Raw genomic sequence first — 13,032 nt, 5'->3', positions numbered from 1 at the left:
GGGGGAGGCGGGCCACGGCGAGCTCCCGCAGGCGGCCACAGCGCTGTCGACGACGGTGGGGGGGTGGCAAGTGCTGACCAGCAGGTGCACGTGCACCCCCTATGTGTCGCCAATGCTGGAAAATGAGTTATACTTAAAAGCAGTGAGGGGGAAGATACTTATGCACAAACACGCTGGAGGCTGTCTTCATGCCCCTCTTCCCTGACACAATCACCCAGCCTTTTTTAGCCTCGAGGCACCCCCTCCAAACCTTTTGTGAATTGAGTTGTACCCCATGTCCAAAGCTAATGTATTTATTACAGTGCTTCCCTGCTTGAAGAGGGGCCAGGAAGGAGAAGTAGCCAGCAGGGAAGAACCAGTGAGCAGAGGAGAGCTGCTGAAAGGGAAAAGCCTACCCTTATCTCCTCGGGGGAGTCTGCATTTATCTCACTTACCACCTCTTCCGCTTACCTCCTCTCTCCCAGAGGCACCCTTCAAAGGCTGTCCTGGCATCCTGGTTGAAAATCAGCGGCGTAGGGCATAGCTCCTGGATATTTTTGTGAAAACACTGTATTTTAAAAAACAGCATTCCTATTATGATTGGCTTTGAGAAGAAGAGAACACAAATGAATGCTGTTGTATATCTGCACCAAGTCAGAGCCACTCTCAAAGCTACCCTATATTTGTCCTTCACCACCCGGTTGGTAGTTTGAAGCTGGTAGGCACCTGTAATGGCTGAACGTTTTTTTCTGATGGTCACCGAGTGGTCTGTAGAGAAACAATTGGAGCAGTGGGCCAAAAAAGACGTGGCAGTCAAAGAAACCATAATAAGACTTAACACTTTGCATGTCCACCTTCCCTCATCTGTGTTTCCTAAGTGCTGTTTAAAGGCAAGTGGCTTTGATGATCTCTGCAATTCTGCTCCAACACTGGGCTTCTGAGGACAGACAGTAAAGAAGGCTGGTGAGGTGTTCATGCAGCAATACCTCTCATTATTGAGGCACATTATAGCTGAGGCCTTACCCACAGCTCGGTGCTCTTTTTAATCAGGGCAGGACTTGTCCCTCCTAGTCTATGCTCTTCTGCACTGACAGCTCCCACTTCCCTCTGCTGTGCTAGAACATAGGTACTGGATGCGGCCGGCAGGGAAGCAGCCCCAGGCCTTGCACCACGCTCTGTGCTATCCTTCCTCCTCCTCTGCAAAGAAAAAAACCCCATGCTGCAGTATTGCTGCCAACCCCACCATGTCAAAAATCATGAGACAAACTCTTAAAAATCAAGAGATTTGGAATGTAAATCATGAAATGCTATTTTTGAAGGAGGGGAGGGAGTTATTTGTGAGGTGTGGGGGGCTGTGGGTGTGTATGTGGCATTGGCAACGTATAGCGGGTGTATGCAGGTGCACGTGCACCCCCTGAGATTGGCCATGCAGCCCCTGGAAGCGCCAGTCGTGAAACTGGGAACTGGAAGTAGCACCCACTCGCACAACACAATGCATCTGGAGTTTCCTATGCTTAATCAACTCATGTTCCCAGACCAGAGGACTTGAAGGAATGCAATGTACCCCTGGTGGAAGTCTTACTGCCACAAAGGGGCTGCCCCGGGCCTCCCATCACCTCTCACATCTCTTTTATTTCTTCCCCCTAGGAAGAGGAAGATCCTCCTGTATAAAAAAGCTGCAGAAGCCACGCTGTCAGCAGAAACAGAAGTCAAGCATGTCTTCATGCCTGTGATGGAACAGAGCGACTTGAACCCTTTAACCCAGGATTTGCTTCCGAAAGAGCAGAAGCCTGGAGACGTGCTGGTGCAGTGGAGGGATGGGACGGTTACAGCTCTGTACGCAGACAAGTCTGAGGATGTGTGAGAGCGGGCGCAGTCAACGCGGAAACAGCTCAACCCTAGAAGGCCATTTCAGAAGTATCGTGCATCTCAATTGACCTTGAAAGCCAGCACAGTGCATTGAACAGAACAAAACGGAGAGCAGAGGAGGTTCCTCAGCATAACAGCTCTAGGCTCAGATACAGGCTGACCCACACCTTTCCCCCCTGGTTTTGATTGCCATACAGCCTGATCTTTGCTCTCTGTTGTCAGCCGGCTCCAGGGATACTTCAACATGCCAGTTTTGCCCACCCTGTCCCAGATGTCACCTGCCTCCATTGCATGAAGCCAAGCCAGAAAGGGGAGGTGGGAGGCTTTTACTGTAGTCAGCCGAGCAATGTGCCTTTCACAACAACTCTGGGAAGAATCCCCGAGAAAATGGTGCAGCTAAGCAGAGGAGCTCAAATTATTCAAGTTGCCTTTATCAGCATATTGTCCAAAGGGGTTCACATTGTATAACTGGATATATGCGACTCTACTCTGCAGACGCGTGCAATTCCAGACAGCAGCAGAGCAGTTACTGTCCCGAACTGTATATAAAAATACCCCCCAAAAGTCAATAAAACACACTATCTTTCCTAAGGAAACTGGCCTGTTTACTGTACACGCTGTCCTTCACCAGGATTTATTCACTGTTCTGCACAGATAGCAGGGAAACACCATCCAATAACTTAAGACACATGGTAAATACATTAATCCTATGACCAAAAGCATGAAGTGTCCTGCTCAAGGAGTCTTTTTGCTTTCAAAGTCTTTGCAAAAGAACATTGCATTGTAAAAAAAAAAAACCACCCTTACAAATTATGTATTTTTGGTACACTTTATTTCAATGTATAGACAACATTTTTATATTATCTGAAGCTTTCTGCTTTCAATACAGTCCAAATCATTTATTTTGCATTGGGATTTATTTTTTTTTAAAACCCTCTTTTGATATATTGCTTAAGTAGTGAAATGCTGAGGCCGTTCATATGCATGCCACCTTCCTTGTTCGCATCTTGAGTAGGCCGTTGATACATGTCACCCTCTCTAAAGTTTCTGGATTTTAAATCTGAGAAGGAAAAGGGGGTTTTTTGGTAATAACTTTGACTGGAAGTTTGGCAGAGATGCTAGACAAGCTTTCAGGCACAAAGTCATCTGAAGACAGCTGGTCCAATACAAGATATCGCCAACAATTCCTGGCTTCTCGTATTGCCTGGACCATCACAACAACGACTCTCCAACACTTTGGTTTTAGCTGACAGTCGTGCTTTCACGGGAACACAGATGAGTCGCCCTGTGCCCCGTTTCCACTAGAGGGCCCTGTGGTCATTACATGACATTTCTCTTCCTGGGGACGCTTGGTATCAACACTTTGCTGGTGTTCGCGGCATGTAATGCAATCGGTACTTTCATCTGCACAAGCGCTGCAGCATATTGCCCAATATGGGATTTGGGACTGTCTGAACCAGAGGCATTTTTAGCATTTTTGGTGCCCTGGGCAGAAGAGCAGGGAGTGCCAAGCAGCACAGACTCCCTGGCTGCTGCTGCTGCTGCGACAGCCCTTCTGAATCGGTGCCTGGGGCCAGCGCCTCCCTTACCCGGCTCTAGTTATGCTACTCTCTGAGCCAGGGGCCTGCCCCTGCTCTCACAGAAATCGGGAATTTCTCAGTTGATTCCAGTGGAAGTCGAACTGGACTGACATCTGAATTTCCATATAAATCCATCCAGCTAAGAGGGAATCAAAGCTGTAAATTGATATGTTAGTAACTTTAGGGGGAAAACCTGCAAAGAATATTGCCATTCATGGAAAAGCTGAAAAATTCCCCGTTACAAAAAAGCTTCCAAATCTCCTGCAAAAATCACCCTAATATTGGTAAAGACGGAAACACAGAGTTCACGTACCCGGAGCAAGCTTAACTCCGACTTCCGTCTGCTCGGCCTCCCCCAGATTCCTTCTGCCGGCCCACGGCAAGACTTCAACAGTGACAGCACGAACCAAATGCCACCCTGAACTGCCATGCCACTCGGTTCATCGGCACTAGCACAGACTTTACTCTGGGCTCAGCTATTACATATGTTGCCCGTTTTAGCTAATCCTCTAGCGTGCATTAACGAGAGCTGATTTTTCAAGACACAGTGATAATTTTCTTTAGAAGGACAGGATGTGGCTTTGACAGAGGAAAAGGCAAAATGTATTCAACTCACGGCCAGGGCAAGAATAGTCCACTTCTCATCCTGTAGACAGCGCATATAACATAGGTTTCCAAAATATATATATATATGCATATGTACACATATAAAATACAGACGTCCTGCTTCTGCTATAGCCAATAGCGACACTCACACCCAGTGCAAATGATAGGAGCAGTGTGCAAATGCCATGTCCGTAGTAAGCTGCAGGGAATGAACAAAGAGGCAGTCGTTCAGAGAGAAAGGACCAAGTTGCAGGGTCTTCTGCACTCCGTCCTGGGCCTGAATCATTGCATCCTAAGAAAGTGCTTTGTGTACAACTAAGTCCATGTGTATTGTGGTCAGCCACTAATGCCAGGCAGTCAGCCACTGTTGCCCCAAAACAGCCCCTTGCAGGCTGGTTGAGACGCCACAGCTGTACTCGGAGAACAGCTCTCCAGGTCCCCAAACTCCAGTGGCTGCTGCTTTCCCTCAAGCACTGAAGCAGTCAGGGCCAGTAGGGTCAAGCCTTAAAAGATTTTAAAGCCTTTCAATAAGGTCAATGTGGGAGCTTTCCTCTTGCTCTGGGCCCGGGAAGATTTCACCGTGACCAGCTTGGCTTGTGCAACAGAGGGAATCTCTTTGTAGTTGACCGTGGAGAGCGTGTTGAACGTGCAGCTGGCCAGGCCGTGTTTGGAGGCCACGGGCGTTGGTGTCACCATGTGCAGGCATGGCCTCTCCTCAGTGATGAACAGGGGTCGGACCGACAGGCTCTTCTCCATCTCCCGCCTCATCTCCCGCACGGCTTCGTGGAACACGTGCTGCACAGATTCGAAATCCAGGCAGGCGGAGACTTCATAAAGCAAGCACCCATACTTGGCAGCGAGAGCCTGCCCGTCGGATTTGGTGACCTGTCTGATGAAGGAGAAGAGGACAGGAGGTGAGCAGAGTGTGGGTCGTGAACCGAGGCCGCTGGGATGCACGGGGAATGTTTCCTCTAGTGGATGCTACAGCCCTGGACACCACAATGGCCTGCAAAGTTGGGACTAGGGTTGCCAACTCTGTTCTGGGAGGTTTCATCACGTGTCGTAATGACATTAATTACGGTGCGCAGACTTTACGGCAAGAAGGCACGTGCACATTACTATTACATTTTAAAACCCCACTGGACTACTGTATAAATCAGATTCAATATATATTATTTATTTTAATGCATGCCCTATCATTTATCTCCTGGGTGACTCTCAGCAGTCTCCTAGAGATTTATACCTAATTCCTGGAGACTCCAAAGCAATCCTAGAGGGTTGGCAACCCTAGTTGTGACACTGTTAGCTCAGAAACAGAGGCTTTAGGACCCATACCAAAGCCCACTTATCTCATAGGAAAGACTTCTGTTGACTTGGCTGCACTTTGGATCAGGCCTTAGCTGCTCTATGCCTTGGGTTTCTGTCCCCACATGGCTGTGAGGTCCAGCCACAGTGTGTTGTGCTGGCACTGCTAAGGGAGGGCTCAGACCCCAATTCAGGAATGGGCTTTAGAAGCTGCTCAACTCCAGGGTTGCTCCAAAAGTCTTCAAAGTTCATGGCACAGCTCCTACTGGCTGCAAGGATGCAGGGTCAAGTCCTGTATACCTTATAGACCAAACTCCTCTATTACAGGTGGATGAGAAATTGCATATTCAAATATGTCTAGCAGAATATGCAGAAAACTCAGGCACCTTGTATCACATCGTACAGTAACGCCATACTGTGAATGAGGCAAAATCTCTCTCCCATCTCACATGCAGCCTTCACGAAATAAAGGCCTGGCTCATGGCTGGCTACTTCACCCCATACTGCTGCCCCATGGGATAGCCATCCATCCACACAGTCACGTGGCTCACGGAGAGAGCATCACACGGCCTGCAGTCAATCCGAAGGCACAGGGTGATGGATGTTCCAGAGCAAGCGGAGCTAGCTGAGGTGAGGATGATGCCACTGTCCTCTGTCCCAGCAAGAAAAGGAGACGGGGTGAGCATCATTTGTGCTCTCCTGTTAAGAAGACCCCACTCGCTGGTACAGCTGCAGCATAGCAGCACCGCATTCCTCATTGCAGGACTGCACTGAATGGGGGAGGCAAACTGGTGACAGAGGGTGCAGAAAAGGCTGAAGTGCTCAATGCTTTTTTTGCTCCAGTCTTCACAGGCAAAGTCAGCCCCCAGACTACTGCACCAGGCAGCACAGTCTGGGGAGGAGGGGAGCAGCCCTCAGTGGTGAAAGAACAGGTTAGGGACTACTTAGAAAAGGACGTCTACAAGTCCATGGGGCTGTATGGGACGCACCCGAGAGTGCTGAAGGAGTTGGCTGATGTGGTTGCAGAGCCGCTGGCCATCATCTTTGAAAACTCTTGGTGATCAAGGGAGGTCCCGGATGATTGGAAAAGGGCAAACATAGCACCCATGTTTAAGAAAGGGAAAAAGGAGGATCCAAGGAACTACAAACCAGTCAGCCTCATCTCGGTCCCTGGAAAAATCATGGAGCAGATCATTAAGGAATCCATTTCTGAGCACTTGGAGGGGAAGAAGGTGATTAGGAGCAGTCGGCATGGATTCACCAGGGGCAAGTCATGCCTGACCAACCCGATTGCCTTCTGCGACGAGGCGACTGGCTCTGTGGATGCGGGGAGACCAGTGGAGGCGGTGTACCTGGATTTTAGCAAGGTTTTTGTTACAGTCTCTCACAACATTGTCGCAGGCAAGTTAAGGAAGTACGGGCTGGATGAATGGACTGTAAAGTGGATAGAAAACTGGCCGGAGCGTCGGGCTCAGAGAGTAGTTATCAATGGTTCGATGTCTAGTTGGAAGCCAGTATCAAGTGCAGTGCCCCAGGGGCCAGTTTTGTTCAATGCCTTCATCAGTGACCTGGACGATGGCACAGAGCGCGCTCTCAGCAAGTCTGCAGGTGACACCAAGCTGGGGGGAGTAGTAGATATGCTGGATGGTAGGGTTAGGATTCATAGAGACCTGGACAAATTGGAGGACTGGGCCAAAAGGAATCTCATGAGGTTCAACAAGGACAAGTGCAAAGTCCTGCACTTAAGACAGAACAATCCCCTGCACCGGTGTAGGCTGGGGGCGACTGGCTGGGCAGCAGCTCTGCAGAAAAGGACCTGGGGGGGACAGTGGACAATAAGATAGATATGAGCCAGCAGTGTGCCCTTGTTGTCAAGAAGGCTAACGGCATCCTGGGCTGCATTGGTAGGAGCGTTGCCAGCAGGCCAAGGGCAGTGATTCTTCCCCTCTATTCAGCACTGGTGAGGCCACATCTAGAGTCCTGTGTCCAGTTTTGGGCCCCCCACTATAGAAAGGATGTGGACAAATTGGAGAGAGTCCAGCACAGGGCAACAAAATTGGTTAGGGGGCTGGGGGATGTGACTTGTGAGGAGAGGCCGAGGGAACTGGGCTGATTTAGTCTAGTCTAGAGAAGAGAAGACTGAGAGGAGATATAATTGCAGCCTTCAACTACCTGTTCACCAGGGCAGCCCTGGGGAAAACCAGGAATAATGGCCACAATCTCCTGGAAGACCGTTTCAGGCTTAACACCAGGAAAATCTCCTTCACAGTCAGGGTGTCCAGACTGTGGAATAAGCTCCCTCCAGAGATGCAATCACCTACCCTGGAAATCTTCAAGAGGAGACTGGACGGTCACCACGCCGGGGTCACCTGACCCCAGCTGTCTTTCCTGCCAGGTGCAGGGTGCTGGACCCCATGATCTGTGAGGTCCTTTCCAGTCCCTTACCAATCCAGGTCCTTTCCAGCCCCTTACAATCTACCTGCAGCAGGTTGCAAAGAGGATGGAGCTGAACTGTTCTCCGTGGGGGCAGATGGCAGAGCAAAGAGCAATGGGCTCAAGTTGCAGCAAGGGAAGTTGAGATTAGATATTAGGAAGAACTTTCTTCCTAGGGGGTTAGTAAAACACTGGAACAGGTCACCCAGAAAGACGGTGGGATCTCCATCCTTAGAGGTTTTTAAGACCTGGTTAGACAGCCTTGGCTGGGATGATGTAGTTGGGGCTGGTCCTGCTTTGAGCAGAGGGTTGGACTAGATGTGGCCTCCTAAGTTCCCTTTCAACCCTCATCTTCTATGATTGTATGAATTGCCTTTCAAAGCAAACTTACTTCCCAGTCACTGATTGCATTCTCTGCAACTGTGACACGTGAAAGCAAACAGAAGTCCCACAGATCAACTGAGCCTCTCAGCGTCTTTGAATAAAACAGAAAAAAAATAAATCAAGCTGGAGTAAAACTCCCTTGTCGCTGATGAAGAAAGAGTGAACCTCCTGTTCACTTCCCTGACCGCTTGCACAGATGCTCAGGAGAAAAGCCATGTGCTGTAAGCTGGGGAAGAGGCCAGGAAGAATTGTCCAGCAGACGCAGGCTGAGAACCCGTGGGCCAGGGATGGGTGAGCTGGTTTGAAGGACCACCATGGCTGAGTGCACCTGGGGAATCACTGCAACCTGAACTGCTGCAAAGATTACAGCCAGCAGGTGACTGGATCTGCCCCTTGGATCACGGCAGCCGTCCTCCGGGTTCAAACCCAGCTTTGACTTGCTGTTTCTCAAGTCAGAGCTCCAAACACATCTAGCCTCTCAGACCTGAGCCTTGAAGCAGGGCCACAGCTCACTAAAAGACACTGTCTGAAGCCTGCAGAAACATGGATCTGTCTCCTGGCACATAAAAGTGGGGAGCAGTGAGGCCACTTACTCCCCAGGGAGGAGAAAATCCCATGCAGGGGAAGCCACTGGAGTCTGCAGGGAGCAAGGATGAATCCGGTGAGGCATCTTTAAAGGCAACTGTGAAATAAGGGCCAGCACCTCTGGTTGGTCTCCTGGACCGGGACACAGGCCCAGCTGCAAGGGGTATGCATCGACACGCTCTGTTCAACTCTCCCCTGCTGGGGCCTGGCCTTCCAGACCATTCCACCCGAACAACGAGGCTTTTGGATGGAGCCGATGTCCCGCTGAGATAAAAAATCTCCACTGGCCAGACAACGAGGGAGCTAATCTCCACTGGCCAGTGCTGAGGGAGCTAGCTGGGGTTATTGCAGGGCCCCTGGCACGGCTCTACGAGCGATCGTGGTGCTCGGGCCAGGTGCCAGACGATTGGAAGGTAGCTAATGTGGTCCCCATCTTCAAGAAAGGGAAAAGGGAGGACCCGGGCAATTATAGGCCCGTCAGTCTTACCTCAATCCTGGGGAAACTCTTTGAGAAGATCATCAAGGAGCACATCTGTGATGGGCCGGCATCAGAAATGATGCTCAGGGGCAATCAGCATGGATTTATTAGGGGGAGATCATGTCAGACCAACCTGATTGCCTTTTATGATCAGGTCACAAAGGCCATGGACGCAGGTGGCGCGGTGGATGTAGTCTTTCTGGACTTCAGCAAGGCCTTTGACACCGTCTCTCACCCCATCCTAATTAATAAACTAGGCGACTGTGGCATAGACGCCTACACAGTCAGATGGATTGCAGATTGGCTGAAGGGTCGCACTCAGAGGGTGGTGGTGGATGGATCATACTCGACTTGGGGGGAGGTGGGTAGTGGAGTCCCCCAGGGCTCGGTCCTGGGGCCTGCGCTGTTCAATTTCTTCATCAGCGATCTTGATGCTGGGGTGGAAAGCAACCTGTTTAAATTCGCTGATGACACCAAAATTTGGGGGGAGGTGAGCACGCTAGCAGGGAGAGAGAGATTGCAGAAGGATCTGGATAGGTTACAGGGGTGGGCAAACAGGAACAGGATGTGTTTCAATACGGACAAGTGCAGGGTGCTGCACTTGGGTAGTAGGAACCAGCAGCACACTTATACGATGGGGAACTCCCTACTTGAGAGCACGGAGGCGGAAAGGGATCTTGGTGTCATTATTGACTCCAAGATGAACATGGGCCGACAATGCGAGGTCATGGTTGGCAGGGCTAACCGGACCTTGTCGTGCATCCACAGGTGCATCTCGAGTAGAGCCAGGGAGGTGATCCTCCCCCTCTATGCGACGCTGGTCAGGCCGCAGCTGGAGTATTGTGTCCAGTTCTGTGCGCCCCATTTCAGGAGGGATGTGGACAACATGGAGAGGGTCCAGAGGAGGGCCACCCGCATGATCTGGGGACAACAGGGCAGACCCTACAGTGAGAGACTGCGGGACCTGAACCTATTCAGCCTCCACAAGAGAAGGCTGAGGGGGGACCTGGTGACCGTCTATAAACTCACTAGGGGGAACCAGAAGGGTTTGGGGGAGACGCTGTTTCCCCTAGCCCCCGCTGGCATAACAAGGAGTAATGGGCACAAGTTGATGGAGAGGAGGTACAGATTGGACATCCGAAAAAACTACTTCACAGTTAGGGCGGCTAGGAGCTGGAACCAACTTCCAAGGGAGGTGGTGCTGGCCCCTACCCTGGGGGTCTTTAAGAAGAGGCTGGATACCTACCTGGCTGGACTCATTTGAGTCCCGTTTTTTGTTTAGGGTTCTTTTGTTGTTCTCCCGCCCTGGCGGGGGGTCGGGCTAGAAGATCTATTAGGTCCCTTCCGACCCTAAAACTATGAAACTATGAAACGAGCCACTGCTAGTGCCGGCATCCTCGTGGCTGGAGCCCTGTGATGCTGCCTCTCCTTGCAAGTGGAGGTATGCGCCGCTGAAACCCTTCCCAACACTCGTGACATACCAAAAACTAGAACTCTTGGTTTCAAAATGATACCTTTTATTAGACCAACTGGGAAATTGCAAGAGAATTGTCCTTTTCTGCAAGCTTTCGGGATCAAAGTCCCTTCATCAGGCTCTGGGAAAAATATAGATGGTACAAGATGGTCAAAATAGGTAGGAAATAAACTTCATTTTTGCTGAAGATGGAAGGCTGTCTCCCTGGATACTTCTTCCTACACCCTGCCCCTGGGGGTGTAGGAAGCCACTGGGCGAATCCTCCTGCCAGAATAGCAGACAAGCGACCAACAGAGCTGAAATGGGAGCAGAGGTCTCTAGGGGAATTAGCAGAAAGACCAGGCCCTCTGCCCTACTTGGGGAGCAGGCACCCAGGAGAAACACCTCACCCAGCTCTCACCCGGCAACATGAAGAAAGCATGAGCATGGAGGTCGGCCGAGACACTGCAGTGGGGTTTGTGGGATGCTGCTGCAGACCACGTGCTTTTATCCCCGCTCCCACCCTGTGTCCAGGCCATGCATAGAAACATAACGGGGGGTATGGGTATGGGTATGGGGGAGTCCATTTCCAACTGAACGTGGCATTTGGCTCGTTTGGGAGCTTTTTATCACAATGATAAAAGGTTTGGACTTCTTCATACTTTTTTGCAACGAGTGCCGTTCGCATGCCCGGGTTAACCTGGTGCCCAGCAGACCTGCCGGTCCCAGGCCCGGGTTGACTTTTTATCCCAATGATACAAAGGTTTGGACTTCTTCACACTTTTTTGCAATGAGTGCTGGATTTGGCAGGGAGGCTGGGCTCCCCACAAATGGCTTGCCTTGTTGGCAAATAAACTCCGTGTCAGAAAATCTCCCAAACACCTTGCCCTGCTCAGTTCATAAGTCTGGAGCTTGTTTTTTTCACTCGGGCAGCAGAAGCCAGATCCAGAGGTCCCCAGAGATGACCCAGGGAGGAGCATGGTCATGTTGGTGGCAGCAGCAGCGAGGAAACAGTTGATGATCAGGAAGACGGAGGTTACAAAGAGGCAAGAGGGGATGAAAAACTGAGCAGCCCCAGATAACGGAGCAGACAAGGAGAAAGGAGATAAAATGGGACAGGCCACTGTGAAGGGCAGTGGGACCGGAGTCCTTCGGTGCCGTGCGGAAGCTGACTTGGACAGTGAAAAGGGATGGGAAGTAGCTTCACAAGCTCCAGCTGTGATCCTATGACCACTACTTAACCTTGGCAAAGAGAGGGATGCCTCCAGAAAGAGCTTTGATTTCCTTCCACGGTCCGCTTTTCAGCTCTCCAAGGGTTTGGAAGTGGGATGGGGGCGGCCCATGCTTCGCGTTTCAGAGAGACCCCGCGGCATCCTCATCTTTACTCCGCTCGAGAGGAAAGATCTGAACTCCGTGCCCACCATGCTGCCTCTCTGTGGAGCATGGCCCCCGGGTCAGGATGCACACAGGGAGCTCTGGGATTTCAAGAAGCAGGACTCCCATATGATCAAAACAAGTCTCCAAACTCCTGGGCCAAAGCAGCACGACAAGCCAAGCAAACACACCAGAGACATCTAGTCCCTGCAGTCAGAACCACACACGGAAACGTCCAGAGAAAAAGGGACACGAAAGACACGCAGCGCAGAGCAAGGAACTGGCCCAGGCTCAAATGCCTCCAGGGGACGATCGGATTCTGTTACGACGCAGCCAAAAAACCCAGCTAAAATTAGCAGCGACCTCAAAAGCAGCAAAACACCTCCCAGACCATATGGATATTAGGGGAGAAAGAAGAAAAAAAACTTAAGCAGAAGAGGCAACATCAGGCAGTCAGAACAAGCGTCCTCACAGCATGTCTATGGCTGTGAAGGATGTGAAGATAGGATATAAGGATTTGTATTGATATGTCGCCTCCTAGCAATACAGAATAAATAACGGGGCTCAGAACAGACCTCGCGAGCACGTTCTTATGATGGACAATGTAACACCGGCTGCCACTTGGCAAGGGAAGGTCAAAAGGAGAGAGACAATACAGCAGCGACAGCTGCACAGAGCAGAAAATACCCTGGCGTCATTACTACAGCCCAATTGAGGGAGGGGGTGGAGGGATGGGTGCATGTGTATATATGGAGGGGCACAGGGCCGGGCTGACCTGAGCCTGCTTGTCGCAGAGTAAGTCCTCCAAGAGGACATTACAATAATGCTAGTGATTTTTGTGATGTTAACATCCCCTTCCTGAGTGCTAGTCTGAAACAACATGCTGTCTGCAAAGGCCCTTGACTCAAGACCAAATGGGTGAATGCTCTTATTCAGAAATCAAGTCGACTGTGATAAGAAAGGAAGGTAGGGAAGGGTAGGGATAC

The 13,032-nt window shown here is 50.7% G+C and overlaps 2 protein-coding genes across 10 annotated transcripts in view; one reads left to right on the top strand and one right to left on the bottom strand.

Annotated features, from left to right (window-relative positions):
- The window catches only part of SLC51B (solute carrier family 51 beta subunit), a 15,770-nt gene extending 13,353 nt beyond the window's left edge, over window positions 1-2,417 (top strand). For both annotated transcript variants that reach the window (XM_014518243.2, XM_025199589.1), the window contains exon 7: window positions 1,627-2,417. In XM_014518243.2, coding sequence (XP_014373729.1) covers window positions 1,627-1,843 — 217 coding nt within the window. In that variant the 3' untranslated portion in view covers window positions 1,844-2,417. The remainder of the gene's footprint in view (window positions 1-1,626) is intronic.
- Window positions 2,418-2,533: 116 nt separating this feature from the next.
- Window positions 2,534-13,032, bottom strand: part of RASL12 (RAS like family 12) — a 30,091-nt gene continuing 19,592 nt past the window's right edge. For all 8 annotated transcript variants that reach the window (XM_025199594.1, XM_006020078.3, XM_025199590.1 and 5 more), the window contains one exon: window positions 2,534-4,923. In XM_025199594.1, coding sequence (XP_025055379.1) covers window positions 4,539-4,923 — 385 coding nt within the window. In that variant the 3' untranslated portion in view covers window positions 2,534-4,538. The remainder of the gene's footprint in view (window positions 4,924-13,032) is intronic.

Source organism: Alligator sinensis, unplaced genomic scaffold (assembly GCF_000455745.1).
Source record: "Alligator sinensis unplaced genomic scaffold, ASM45574v1 scaffold210_2, whole genome shotgun sequence".
In the NCBI taxonomy this organism is placed as follows: Eukaryota; Metazoa; Chordata; order Crocodylia; family Alligatoridae; genus Alligator; species Alligator sinensis.
The sequence above is the reverse complement of the archived record's forward strand: the minus strand, read 5'-3'. Positions and strand labels throughout refer to the sequence as shown.